General features: G+C 39.3%; 1 protein-coding gene across 1 annotated transcript; it reads right to left on the reverse strand.

Annotated features, from left to right (window-relative positions):
* Positions 1-121: 121 nt before the first annotated feature.
* Positions 122-10,895, reverse strand: LOC114550864 (actin-related protein 3). Its single transcript, XM_028571798.1, has 12 exons — positions 10,684-10,895; positions 10,191-10,246; positions 8,355-8,479; positions 8,152-8,262; positions 7,701-7,796; positions 6,005-6,112; positions 4,697-4,840; positions 3,639-3,812; positions 3,042-3,134; positions 2,825-2,950; positions 2,044-2,127; positions 122-1,123 (listed from the first exon to the last, which is right to left on the reverse strand). The coding sequence occupies exons 1-12, from the start codon at positions 10,725-10,727 to the stop codon at positions 1,028-1,030; spliced, it is 1,257 nt and encodes a 418-aa protein (XP_028427599.1). The 5' UTR covers positions 10,728-10,895; the 3' UTR covers positions 122-1,027.
* Positions 10,896-14,082: the final 3,187 nt, after the last annotated feature.

The raw sequence follows: 14,082 nt of genomic DNA on the forward strand, positions 1-14,082 counted from the left end.
TACGAGGAGCGAGGGGGGTTTCCCCTCACATAATTATAGCTGTGTTATGTTGAGAATGGATGCAAAGAGGCATATAATCATGGCATTCTGAGAAACTTGAAAAACAGAAATCACAACTGTAGAAATGTCTCCTTGGCATTTATTGGAATGCCAGCATTGAAATCCAGATTTGATACAGTACAAGGCTATCCAGTAGAACTGAGATCTAGGCAACAGTGACGGTCCAACAACAGTCATTCAAACTGCATGTTCATATATTAATATGACTTCTTTTTTTTTCTTTTTTCTTTTTAAAGACAGGTTGGTCAAGAGATGATTAATACAAATAAAAAAATAAAAAAAAGGTCCAAAGAAAGCGGTGACAAAGACTTAAACAATTAAACCTGGGGGAAATTATTTGAACAGATTAATACTAATTTTTTAAATGCCTGACTTAATAATCTAAATTCAAATAAATATTCCATCCAGGTAGTGAGGGACATTTTCAAAAAAAGAGACAGAAATAATAGTCAGTATATCTGGTGATTGTTTTTTGGGGTATGTAGCACCCATTTGATGACTTAATGATCAAAAGGTGTTTTATTCAATGAAGTTTGTGTAAAATGATCTAGCTAAGCATGTCCTGCTTCTTTTACAGTATATAACATATAGCAAGAACCCAACCCATATACACAGAGAAGTGCATTTATACAGGACTCATGTTGATTAATTACATATTACAACCCTGTGACGATATTATAAGTACATATACGAGGCACGCAGAAATTAAAGATTTATCACCTATTATTAACCTACTTTGCAGTAAACATTTTATTTGAAGGATCCTTTGGGCTGAGTCACCTCCTTCCTCTAATTTGTGAGGATGTTGCCGCTATTTTGGCAGTTTGTTTGGTCCACTGCTTTATCCGAATGAACAGGTCTGTCGGGAGCATCCGTGCAAAGGCTCATGGGACTTCCACAGCATGTGAGGTCTTAGGGCGCTTCCTCAGTTTTCTTCGGCCCCCGCTGAATGCCGTCCCCCGACGCCCTAAGACATGACTCCGAACACGGGGTTGTGGCGGCAGATGCTCGGCCCAATCTCCTCGTAGTCTTTCTTGGTGTGGCACACTTGGTAAAACTCAGGCTGCCAAAACAGAAATGGTCCTCAGAGTCATTTCCTTTCCCATTTCAGAAGTAAAGACAACATCTATGATTGCAATAATTAAAAGAACTTCTCAAATCTACGCAAGGATATAGTTTTACCATTGTATAAATCTCTGGAAAGAGCCCATCTTAAATATGCTAGCTCAGTCTGGTGTCCATATAAATTCAAATATGTAGAATAAATTGAAAAGGTCTAAATTAATCCCAGGAATGAAAAATTATGCCTTATGAAGAAAGATTGAGAAAATTAAGTTTACAGACTCTTGTATACAGGGATACAGGGAAGATATAATTCAGATGTATAAGCTCGTACATAGAATATATGATGTAAAGGTTGAGCCTATCTTTTAGTTTTGGAGCAATAGGTATGATTTACAATTCTATAAAACTTTACCCCAGAACATGCATGTCTAAAAAAAGAAGGAATTTCTTCACACTTTGTGCCGTAAAAGAACAGGTTGGATACATTTTGTCTGTCAAAAGATGTAATGTTTAGAAATAATTATAATAATTACAATGATGAAATGTAATTTCTAACTGCTCTTTAATGTTTTATGTAAAGCACTTAGAATTGCCCTGTTGTTGAAATGTGCTATACAAATAAAGCTGCCTTACCTTGCCTATTGAAAATGGGTATTGAATGATGAGGCATTTTTTTTTATATTTGATACATTAGAGGCAATTCAGTCGGTGCCTTAAAAAGTAAAATTCGGTACCCAGCCCTAGACAAAGGTTTACCAAAGTCTGGGGCTTATGGGAAAACTTTTGCTTTTTTCAAGTGAAAACTTTCAACAAAGATTCTATTCTAATGATGTGCTGATGTCAAAACTATATAGAAAAGGCTGCAGGGGGGGGATTACGTGTTGTTAGAGAAGTTGAAAACACTGTTTTGATACTCACAGTAGATGCCAGCATTGATCCTCCGAACCAGACGGCGTACCTCTGCATGTGATGAGTGACAACTTGCACATCGATGGGCTTGGGCTGCAAAACAGAGAAGGATAACTCAATATTGAAAACAAAAAAAACACCACTTCCTGTAAACTTTTCAGAAGAAAAAAAACATTTTGCATTATTGAAGTGCCTTTTTGTTTTTGCCGGTCTGTATTAAAAACTTTGAAGTGACTTAACTCTTTTTGAAATACTAGTCCTGTATATAATAGGCAAGTCTATATATCGACGATGTTCCACTTCTGGGATTGTTTAGTTGCTGCCGTAAATTCAGCCGGATGTCCCTCATTTTAGGCCGGATGTTCGTCCCCTTAGTCTTTGTGTTGCCGTTCTAAACTCTGGTTGATTTCTGAGGACTATGGTTACCTGCTCCTCAGATCTCTGCAGGGTAAATCCAGACAGCTAGCTAGACTATCTGTCCAATCTGAGTTTTCTGTTGCACAACTAAAACTACTTTTGAACGTACACGTTCCACCAAAACAAGTTCCTTCCCGAGGCTATTTTGCAGAGGCACCGTCAATGTGTCTGGAGCTTAGCACTGTCCAAGACAACCAGAGAGCACAGAGCACAAACCAGAGCACGTTTTTCTACCATCCCAGAATGCTGTGTGGACTAGACAGACCCTCCATTGCCAGACTAATAATAGACTTGAATAACACCAAGTACTTTTGCATACATTTAATGCATTTCAAAAGGTTTTTTGAGACTAATCTTCATCCTCTTTCCTCACCTTCAACTTGCCGCCGCTCAGCTCTTCGCTCATTTTCAGTCGAGCATCCACAGACCTTTTGAGGTCCCTCTGGAGGCGTCTGCCAAAGTCCCTGAACATGGTGGAGCCTCCGGAGAGCACGACGTTCTGCGACACACAGAGGAGGTAGACGCCGATATAAAAACAGATACACAGACTAACCGTTATTGGCACCGTAGTAGCTGTAGAGTTTCTGTACCTTGTACAGTGGACGTCGGACATCGATGGGACAGTTCTGGATCACCTCGTCCACCACCTCTGAGATCGGCTGGGTGAAGTCTGGGTTGGCAAACTGGACGAGACCAAACAGCAAAAAAGATAGTACGTTTCAAAGCAAGGAATTCCACTTGATAAAAAAAACAACATCTGGCTGCAGGACCAGATGTCTGCTTGCCTGTGCTGGACTACCTCAACCCCAACACCCCCATCCCCATGGGCCCAACACCCCCCTCCCCCATTGCGTGTCTTGTTTGCCCTTTTATTGGTTATGTGCTTATATTATGTTGCTGAGGTGTTTTTTTCCTGTTCCCACACTGTACTCCTAGTGGGGGCATAGTCTGGGAGTTGCCTTATTCTCCTGGTCTCTCCTCATGTCATGCTGTATTTTCTTTAGCCCATATTTGTTTGTATGTACCTTGTGAAGCGCTTTGTTGATTTGTTTATCTGTGAAATGCGCTATATAAATAAAATTGGATTGGAACAACACATTTTTCACTCTGACAAGCTGACACTTTAGGCATCTACGATCATCTATCAGCAGCAACAGCAATATATCTTAAAAGAGTTTGGATTAAACCTCAGGATGGAAGAAGATCTCGGGCCCCAGGAAGCGCTCGTAGCCAACATCGATGGTGAACTCCTTCTTGGAGATGGAGTTGATGCCCGTGTACTGTTTGATCCACTTGGAGCCATCTGTGTCGTACTTGTTAAACTCCTTAACAAGGTCGGGGCAGACGTAGCTATAGCGCTCCTAAAATAAATAAAAATAAAAACAATACAGTACAACTTTTAGGGGAAAAAAGCAATGTGGTGGGAATGCAAGAAGACAAAACCAACAAAACCAAATGTAATATAGAACTTTTGGTTATATATGGATTAATATTGTATTAAATATATAATGGTTCAGATGTTTTGACTCTTAAATGCTTGCGTGAGGTGAACATCTTTCTATTTAAAACTTGCAGTGAGTGATATGCTTCTGTAGCTGCACTGCCATCTAGTGGACAGGCTGAGGAATCCATGATAACACTAACAAAACCAGTATCATCTGGGGAGTGTATCGTTTCCTGTTATGGGGCCTTTTTATTTAGCAGGTTTCAGTAAAGAAGCATGAGTGAAAGTGAAAGAATATAAAGTCCTTAAACTGACTACAATACCACATCTAATGGTTATTTGTTCCTGTGTGAGCTAAACAGCTTTATACTGAGCTGCACCAGGTGAGGCTAGAATGTGAAATTCACAAAAGGTCTTGTTTGTTACACACATTTCTCCACCTTTCAAACCCACAGGAAGTGAGTGTTTGATACTAAGAAGATATATTTTTTTGCAATTGCCATATGATTCAGCATATTCCACGGAATGATGATTTTTGGATCATTATTCTCATTTTTATTTAAAAGATTAAAATGATGATAGTGTGATTTTTGCCAGGATCTGTGGGGTAGGATCTGGAGGCCGGGATGTCTCTGTAGCACCACATTACTTCATTCAGAATGGTTTGACACATATTTTACCTTTGACAAATACCGCGCCCCCTCCCTGTGATTTGGATATTGCACCAGTCCATATTGCGATTTGGATAAAATGGAGATTAATTGTGCAGCCCTAGTAAAGATGGCAAAAAAGAACACTGACCTTGACAGCTTTGGCCGTCTCCAGGGACTGCTCCGGAGGAATGCCCACCTCTCGCTCCCTCAGCAGCTGCTGGGTGAAGTACGTGATGTCTCGACCAGCGATGGGGATGTGCTTGATGCAGCTCCCGATGACGTAGCCTTCAGCCTGGAAACAGAGCGGCGCACAAGGTGGTTGTTAATCAGGGCGTTTCCTGCATAGAGGAATTTCTGGCAGCCAGCACCCAAGGAAAATCACCAGCACCAAAATGATAAGAACTGAGAGTAAAAATAGCAATTCAAATCCTCTCTAAATGTGTTTAAGAGCAATTTATCAATTTTATCAAACAATGTTGAACAAGCAGAACATAAACTTGAATATCAGCGCTGACCTCAGTTTTATCTCCAGAGTCAGGCTGCACCAGACTCTCCCGGTGATTTTGACGGCAGTATTTGAATACCAATATTTTTAAGAGTTTTGTAAATTGGGGTTTTATTTACATAATGTTTTAATCAAATGGTCAGAAATAACAGCAAATGCAAAGATTTCTGTCAATTAAGGTAACACAGACTCATTGCCTTTCTGTATGCAGACCGATGTAGGAAAAAAAACGACCGATTCTACTCCTGCTCAAAAGGCCAGAGTCTTTTAAGAACCACCGGTCACTTATCAAAGTTTCCCCTTTAAGTATTGTGTTGGTTGAAAGGCAGACCAAGAAATGAATACTCAGGATTTGTTCACTTAAACTATAACAATCTTTAGTAAAATGATATTGCAAACAGATATTTCATATGCATATGGATCAGCCGCTCCTTCGAGACTTTCTCTCCCTAACCACCAACAAAGTCTTTCTGGGTCTGACACCGGACCTTCCTTTTCCCTATTCTTTTATTCATCTTCAGGTTCCTCCTCCCGCCATTGCGTCTGGGCCGCCAATTGGTTGGATATCACTCAGACTTTCTGTCTCCGAGAAGATAGAGAAGTTACGCGCTAGCTTTGGGATCGCTCTCATTCTCTTCTTCTCTCATGGCCTAAAGATTGTCTGTTCCTTTAAGAGATTTCAGTAGGTGCATTCTGTTCCAAATGTTTATTAAACAAATCAGGAGCACTTTTGCTCCACTAAATTTGAACCCGTCTTATCTTACACATGCCAGACAGGAGGAGACAGCGAGGCCATCCCAGGCTACAGGACATTTTTATTCTAAACCCAATATATTTCTACACCGATCATCCTTACGTGAAAAGTGCTATATAGATAAACTTTACTTACAAGTTTAGGGTTGAGAACGAGTTAGGAGCAAATCGATAAAACCTGGATATTGCAGCACTCACCACTGGGATGACGTGTGTGACTCCGTCTCCGCTGTCGATCACAGTCCCGGTCAGTGTCCGCTCTCCCACCTGTCTGGATGTCCAGGAGGCAGCCAGCGCCAGGACAGCCTGATGCAAGAAAATCAGACGTTTAATAAAACGGAATTAATATTATAATTTTTTTTATATTTTTTATATATATATATATATATATATGGCGAGGGGTTTAGGCATCCGGCGAGGGGTTAAGGCATCCTTCCTCAAGAAAACGTTCATGTTTTTCAATTTAAAAACAAAAAGCAATTCCCCCGTACATTTCATGTCTCTTTGATTCTCTTTGTTGTCGTGTTGTGTCTCTTTTTAGGTCGTTTTTGTTTTCCTTTGGAGTTGTTTTGGGGTCTCTGTGGTCATTTGGCATCTCTCTGTAGTTGGTTTATGTTCCTTTGTGGTAGTTTTTCCTCTTTTTTTAGACTGTTATTATCACCATATTAGGGGTGTTGAAATGTATCATTGCATTGCGGACCTAGATGACTCTGCAACGATGCAGTGACAGACCATAATCGATTACTGCCTATAATCAGTTAATGGTTGATTTTTCGGCCTCTGCTTTTTTAGTTCTTGCCTTCTGTCTGTTGTCTGCTGTGCTCAGACTCCGCTACATTCAGGAAGTCTCTCTTTTAAGAGCAGATGCAATTAAAATGGTTCATATATTTCTGACTGCTTGAATTTATTGATGAAAACCACGTGTAGCAATATATAATAGCATTGAGGAGGTGAGGCATCGTGATATCAAATCATTGACAGGATAATCTTAATTGAATCGTGTGACCAGAAAACGTTGGAAAAGCTAGAGCAGATCATAAATACATAACACTCAAAAAGCTTAAAGACAAAACTTGCTGAAGAAGTCCAACTCCAATCATTAGATCTGAGAAAGTCTTTTAGTTACGTTGATTCGGCTTAGGATCTGCCCAAAACGGCTCGGGTTCTGCACCTAAAGCTTACAATAGCATGGAAAAACCCTGCAAGGTGACGTCGTTAGTAAAGATTCACTGTCTCAAAACACTGTCTCGGTAACAGTGTGGCAACAACTACGGTGTTTCCTCTATGTTGATTTGACCGCCCGGCAACATTTCTGCCCCCCACGGTATCAGAAATAGGGCTGCATTGTTAGAGTGCATGTCGGAGAACATTTGTATTTTATGTGCATTATTTACATGCTGAAGTAGTTACACTGCATTAAGATAATGTAATTAATAGTGGGGTTATTGTTATTTGCTACAGAAATGCCTATATGTCAAGATCAAAGATGGCCTATATAGTAACTCAAAAAATACAATCACAACTGAAAATATGCCTCATTGTGTGTGTGAATAGAGGTGAATAAATGTATTTGTTTGTGTTGCAGCAAAGTGTCAGTTCCGTTTCATGGGGAGGGGGGAGTGAAACACTGAACTATTATACTGAATGACATTGTGCAGGAGTAGGACATTTAAAAACAGACTGTGAAACTTAAAAAAAAGAAGAAGTGAAAATTGCCATTTCCTCATTGAACCTCTACCTCATTCTATCTACAGCCCACAAATCTGGTTTCAAATGTGCCCAAAATGGCTTTTGTAGTTATGGCTGGAAGACTTTAGGCAAAATAAATACTGACTGGCTGTGTGGCTGAAGGCAAGTGTTGATTTCAGGTGCTGTAAGGTTTTTTGTGTTTTACCTGAACAGCAATGTAGAGGCCGGGGACATTGAACGACTCAAACATGATCTCTGCTGTATACTCTCTGTTTTCTGGTGTGTTGAGGGGAGGCTCTGTCTGGGGAGAGAGAGAGAGAGAGAGAGAGAGAGAGAGAGAGAGAGAGAGAGAGAGAGAGAGAGAGAGAGAGAGAGAGAGAGAGAGAGAGAGAGGATGTGAACACAGGATGACTTTAAGCCACTATTTCTACATTTTCTTTTCTAGAAAAGGTCGACAAATGCAATTAAGAGAAACTTAAATTACGTTACAAAAAAATTCTTTCCGTTTTTAATTTCAGGAAATTAGACATGGATTTTGGTAGTAAAAATCGCACAGACAGTCAGAAATACACTGCCTGGTACACGCCTGTCTCGATGCCATTTTGATGTGCATTTCAGGCTGTAACTCTTGATATTGTATACAGCTCTGGTCTTACCAAAAGGAAGTAATGGTCTTCAGGTTCTGCCCGCAGATACTTGAAGATGATCTGCTCCATAAATCTCTCCATCAGGTCCCAGTCCTCCACTATCCCGTGACGGATGGGCCACTGGAAGTGAAGAGGGGACAAAGTCAAGTCTCTGATCAGACTGCTTCACAAACAAAACATCCCATGCGGTTCATTTCAACGCTCCGGTCTACCTTCGTTGCATATGATGGTTTGTCGATGGCTTCATCCCCGATGAAGAAGTCCAGGTCATCAACACCCTTCATCATCCTGCGCTGGGCCTGGTCCCCGACCTTGGCTGATTCTTTGATTGCGATACCTAGACATGATCATGAAAATGGGTAGAGCTTAGGCATGGGCCGGTATAAGATTCGGATGGTATGACAGAGTTTCTGCAGGTTTCACCCACAACATCAACTAAGCCCTAAATTCAGTTTTTTCAGTATCGCTTAACTTGCACTTCTCCATAGCTGAAGAATAAAATCCATTTTATGTCTGTGGTAAAATCTGAAAGAGACTCGCGCCAATAACCCGAAAGTTGATCGGCTGCAATATAAATTGCATGTGGGTCTCATTTTTATTCGTAATACAACAAAATTATATCTGGACTAGCAAAAGAAAGAACTACAACCCCACAGAATAAGAAAAACTGAGCGTTAGAGGTAGTGTTGCATGGACGTCACAAAAATTAAGACCTGTTTAAAATGATTTAAGACCTAAAACACAATACTGATATTGGGTGATGACTCAGAAATGATGTTGGGAGACCTCAAATACTTCTGCGAATTTAAGACTTTTTAAGACCCCGCGGAAACCCTGTATGATAACCTTTAGCAAAAATATCACGGTTTCACAGTTAGGGGTTTTGAACAAGGAGTTATTTTTTTAAATGTCCACAGATGTAGCATTTTGGATATCTGCAGGGAGGGTGTTCCAGAGGGATGGGGCTGCAACACTAAAGGCTCTGTCTCTGAAGGTGTGGGGAATGGAGAGCAGGCCAGCACCTGAGGACCGCAGGTTTCAGGGTGGGGTGTATGGATGGAGGAGGTCAAAGAGTATACTTTGGACATGGAGGGATTTGTAGGTAAGATGGAGGATTTGATATTTGATGCGGGACTCAATTGGGAGCCAGTGAAGGTGGATGAGAGTTGGGGTGATGTGCTGCCAGGTCTTGCAATCCTGCATCGCAATGTGGACCTAGACAATTCTGCATCGATGCAGTGACAGACCATAATCGATTACTGCCTACTGATGTGACTGATTTCAGATGAGCCAAAATAGAACTTTTTGGCCTCAACTCAACTCGTCGTGTTTGGAGGGCAAAGCTTTTTTTTTTCTTTTTTTTGCCTTTTGTCAGTTGTATGCTGTGTTCAGACTCCGCTTCATTCAGGAAATGTCTTTTTTTAAGAGCAGATACAATAAAAAGGGGAGTGTATATGTATGTATGTATGTATATATATATATATATATATATATATATATATATATATATATATATATATATGACTCTATTAAACATTATCGTATTAAATTGATTATTTGTTGCTTATATGTTGCTAATTATCTTGTTTGTTTTTCTTTTTTTATTGCTTATAAGTTTTACTTTGTGTTATTTTTATTTTTTAACATGTTCAATAAATTGACAAAAAAGTAAATAATACTTAAACTCCATTTATAATAAGCTCCAGTTAAAATATCTTGTTTGTTTTTCTTTTTTTTATTGCTTATAAGTTTTACTTAGGGGATTTTTTTTTTTTTTTTATAAACTTAAAACTTATTTTGAACCTGGTTTTATCTAAGGTTCAGACTCCTGTTCTGCAAATATATGCATGCAATGTATGTATTAGTGAATATTTAATAAGATAATGCCTCATTTGCATATTTAAACATAACATTTCAGAAAACCTAAAAAGAAACCAAAAAACGATTGTATCAACTGGGGTAAGTTACAGGGTGATATCTATTCATATTTTCCATATTCACCTGTAGTGTCTGATTCCACTGATTACCTGTAGGAGTAATTTACTTACATGAAGGTATGATGAACTGTGGTTCTGTATTCCCTGCATAACCAAGCTTTGTGTACCTAAACAAGGGAACAAAACAAGGATGAAGGCTGAGTTACAGTTGCTTCCCTATGGTTTAAGTGTTGGCTGGGTAGTAACCTATTATACACCATGGTAGTCACACCCAAAACAATCTGGATATTATTATTTCTGCTATAACGATTGTCCAGGAAGTAACATTAGCTTGGGTGGGTAGCTAGCAGCAGCTAATTCCAACGATACCGCTGCATTGAGAATAAAACCATACAACGTGAAGCGGTTCGGTACTTTGGCCTGCTAATTGGCAGCATTAACCATGGCTTTAAAGACAACATAAGAATAAACAAGACAGCAGATGTGCTAAAGAAACGTTAGCTTCTTTGAAGCTACTCAGCTAGACTGGGCGTTAGCTGGAAGTTTGACAGCCGTCTATTAAAGCCAAGCTAACGCTAACTAGCCGTCTATTGTTATCACTTACCCTGTGCCACAGTCAACAACACAAGCTGGTAGCCGACCAGCCATGCTTGCTCTCCTTTATCTATCTATCTACACGCGAATATACCGGTCACCCGATATGAAGGGATATCTTAACAGAGGCTGATTTAAATCGCAGCAACCCGAATGAATAGCAGTCACGGCCGATTCTGAACGGCTTCCGGGTTTGGGGAAATTTCTTCTAGTGCAGAGTCAGCAGCTTCAAATGCGGCATACGGACCCCTAGTGGAAGGAGACTGTTATTGCAACTGAATGGTAAAACATTTGTTTAAATTAATTAAATGTTAAAAAAATAAATAAATAAAGCAGAATATATCCGTTTTTGAATAATTAATTTTAAATAATGGCAAAAAAAATTTAGTAAAATTTCAGATGATTTTTAGGAAGATTCAAAGATTTGAAGAAAAGCTGTATTTATAATAGGCCTATGCATTTATGCAAGGTGGCATACTTTTAAGGCTGTGTTAAAACTAGTGTGCAATTAAAGATAATAAGTAGAACGAGAAGGAAAATAAGAAATATAAAGGATAAAACAATCAGACAAACAATATGTAATATAAAAGTAGCCTCTTAAAATGCTAAAAAAAAAAAGTGCACATACTCGGACTTGTATTGCATGACACAGAAAATAGCATAACTAACCAACAATATCATTACTATAGGATTACATTTAAACTTCCATAAGAAATATATATTATATGTATTGTGTTAAACCCTAACCCATAAAATACAAATTAAATCTATTTTTAAAGGTTCCAAGGTTAAAAACAATGTTTCAAGCAGCTTTGTAATTGTATGTTCTGTCTTTTTACAGTGTTTTTTCATGAAACAAGAAACATAGTTGACAACCTCATCTCGCCCTGCTGACTCCACCAGATGATATCAGTGATTTAGGTGCCATCAAAGGCCAGACTTCAATGGTCCTCACCCTCCATGACTGCATGGATGGCCACTGATAAAGACAATATATGAGCATCAAGGCGCTTTAGGGCTTGATTCTGGCTCCGGAGCGCCTTACCACATTAAGACCAATCCCAGGGCCTGAGAACATTGGCCCTTTGTCCTCAGGCAGACTCATCACTCACACAAGAGTCTCTTCACAGTGCTGACTCTCCTAGAAAAAGCCCTCGGCTCTGCTGCTCCTGATAGGAACAGTCCTCGCTGTGGAGCCAGGCACACTTGATGGAAACTCTCTATCAGGAACTGTGGATAAAACAATTTGTTTCAGTAGCGTCATTGCTGGAGCAAAATATTCGCCAGGAGCCCGCTATCAAAAGGCCTATCCTTTTTTTATATTACCTAGATGAATTGTGACAACTGACGAGTCACTATCAGAATGAACTTTATTTATACCACTCTTTATGAGTTTACAAATTGTTTTAATGTGAGGAATAAAAACAAGTAAAATATGAAATAATTACATTTATAGTTTCTTTCCCTGCCATTTTCTACATCCCTGTGTGTCACTGTTTTGAATACTAGAGGGCACCAGTGCTCTCGTTTTAAGGAACAACAGAAACCTCTGGGCCAGGTACTTACTGTAATAGCATACAAAAAACATGTTTAAGCCTTGCAACCCCACCTTTTGCTGGCTCAATCTTTCTGACCCGTCCACCACTACATCTATCAAAAGGTTCCTCCTGGAATGGAAAAAGAATCAGCGTAACAAAGGTTTTTTTTTTTACAACCATTCTTCAAGCCCGTTCACTTTTATTTCTCTGGTTCTTGCAGAGGTGCAATGCATTTAACACTTGTCTAATGCTTGTTAACTTTCCCACTGCCGCAGATTAATTTCCCCTTTGCACTGTGTAACTTTGTGGGGGGTTAATTGTGTTTACTTTTCTTTATTGGCCCTACTTACTGGAATGAAGATTTGTGTTACTGCACTAAAGTGGATTGCAGTGAAAATAAAGTATAGCTTGTATCAGGTTGACTGCTAAGTCATCAGATTTAGGATAATTGTTGAAGCCTGTACATGCTTTTCCTCAGGCTTATTCATATCCAATGTAATATGTTTAATGGAACTTATAATTTAATAGAATTTCATTTTAATTCATCCATTTAATCAATAGCAAAAGGCCTATTGATGCTACATTTGATTCATGAATAATATCTAATACAAATAAATGAGAGTAGGTGCGTTTAAATGGATAGCTCTGCTTCATTATAACTATACAATGTACAGTATCTATCTATATAGCTGAACTGAGGGCAATAGAGTCTCTGGAGGTTTTTGTTTGTCCGGCTATCTCCACCTGAAAAAAAAAACGTCCCGCCCACACAAGAATAGATCATTTCCCCCTCATTTCCAATACACTTGGCCTACACAGTAAACAAAATAGATGACTTGCAGTCCCTCATCAACTGAAGTATTTCCACCGCCAGAGCCTTAATGTGACTGCGGTGTGCGTGCGCGTCATTAGAGCAAGGCAGAGGTGGGCCCTTATTATTTTTAATAATCTCCTGTTTTTGCTGCTTCTTAATCCTGGGAGATCTGCAGTCGGCACTTCCCCTCTGTGATCGTCAGTCCTGACTCCTTCCACCTCTTCCTCCGCCGCCTCTGTGTTCAGGCTTAATGATGCTCGGTCACACAGGCGCGCCCTCACACTGCACCAGTGGTGGGAGAAGTATTCAGAGCCTCGACTTAAGTAAAAGTACTAATACCACACTGTAAAAATACTTTGTCACAAGTAGAAGTCCTGCACTGAAATTGTTACTTAAGTAAAAGTATATAAGTATAATCAGGAAAATGGCCTTAAAGTATTAAAAGCAAGAGTACTCAATGCAGAAAAATCCTCCCATTTTAGAAAGTGGAAACGATTGAAACAGTTTTGTCAGTCAGCTAAGTGTTCAATGGTCTAATCATTTTAGCTGTGCTTGTAGGCTGTTATATTGTTGGGTAGTTTCATTTATAATAAAACATCAGATTTTATGAACTAAATAACATTAATTTGTAAAGTATCTAGTAATTTAAGATGTCAGATTAATGTGGAGGAGTAAAAAGTACATTTCTCTCTCAATTATTGCAGAGTAGTAGAAAGTGGCATGAAAAGTAAAAGACTCAAGTAGCTCAAATTTGTACTTAAGTGCAGTACTTGAGTAAATGTACTTACTTGTAATGTAGTTACATTCCACCACTGCACTGCGCCATGTTTTTTGCTGCTAATAGACCTTCAAGTTGAAGCCATCTGATATCACTGTGTTCCATTTAAGCTGTTAATGGCTGTGTTTGGAACATATTTCTCATCTTTCTGCAAAGTTATTGTGAATTCAGCTGTGGACTGCAGGATTTATACAGTGGGAGTCGCTCCATTGTGTCTCCAACAGTGAATGCATCTCTCTCTCTTTAAAACTGCTAGGATTCAATACTGGTTTACCAGAT

This window comes from Perca flavescens, chromosome 24 (genome assembly GCF_004354835.1).
Source record: "Perca flavescens isolate YP-PL-M2 chromosome 24, PFLA_1.0, whole genome shotgun sequence".
Taxonomy (NCBI): domain Eukaryota; kingdom Metazoa; phylum Chordata; class Actinopteri; order Perciformes; family Percidae; genus Perca; species Perca flavescens.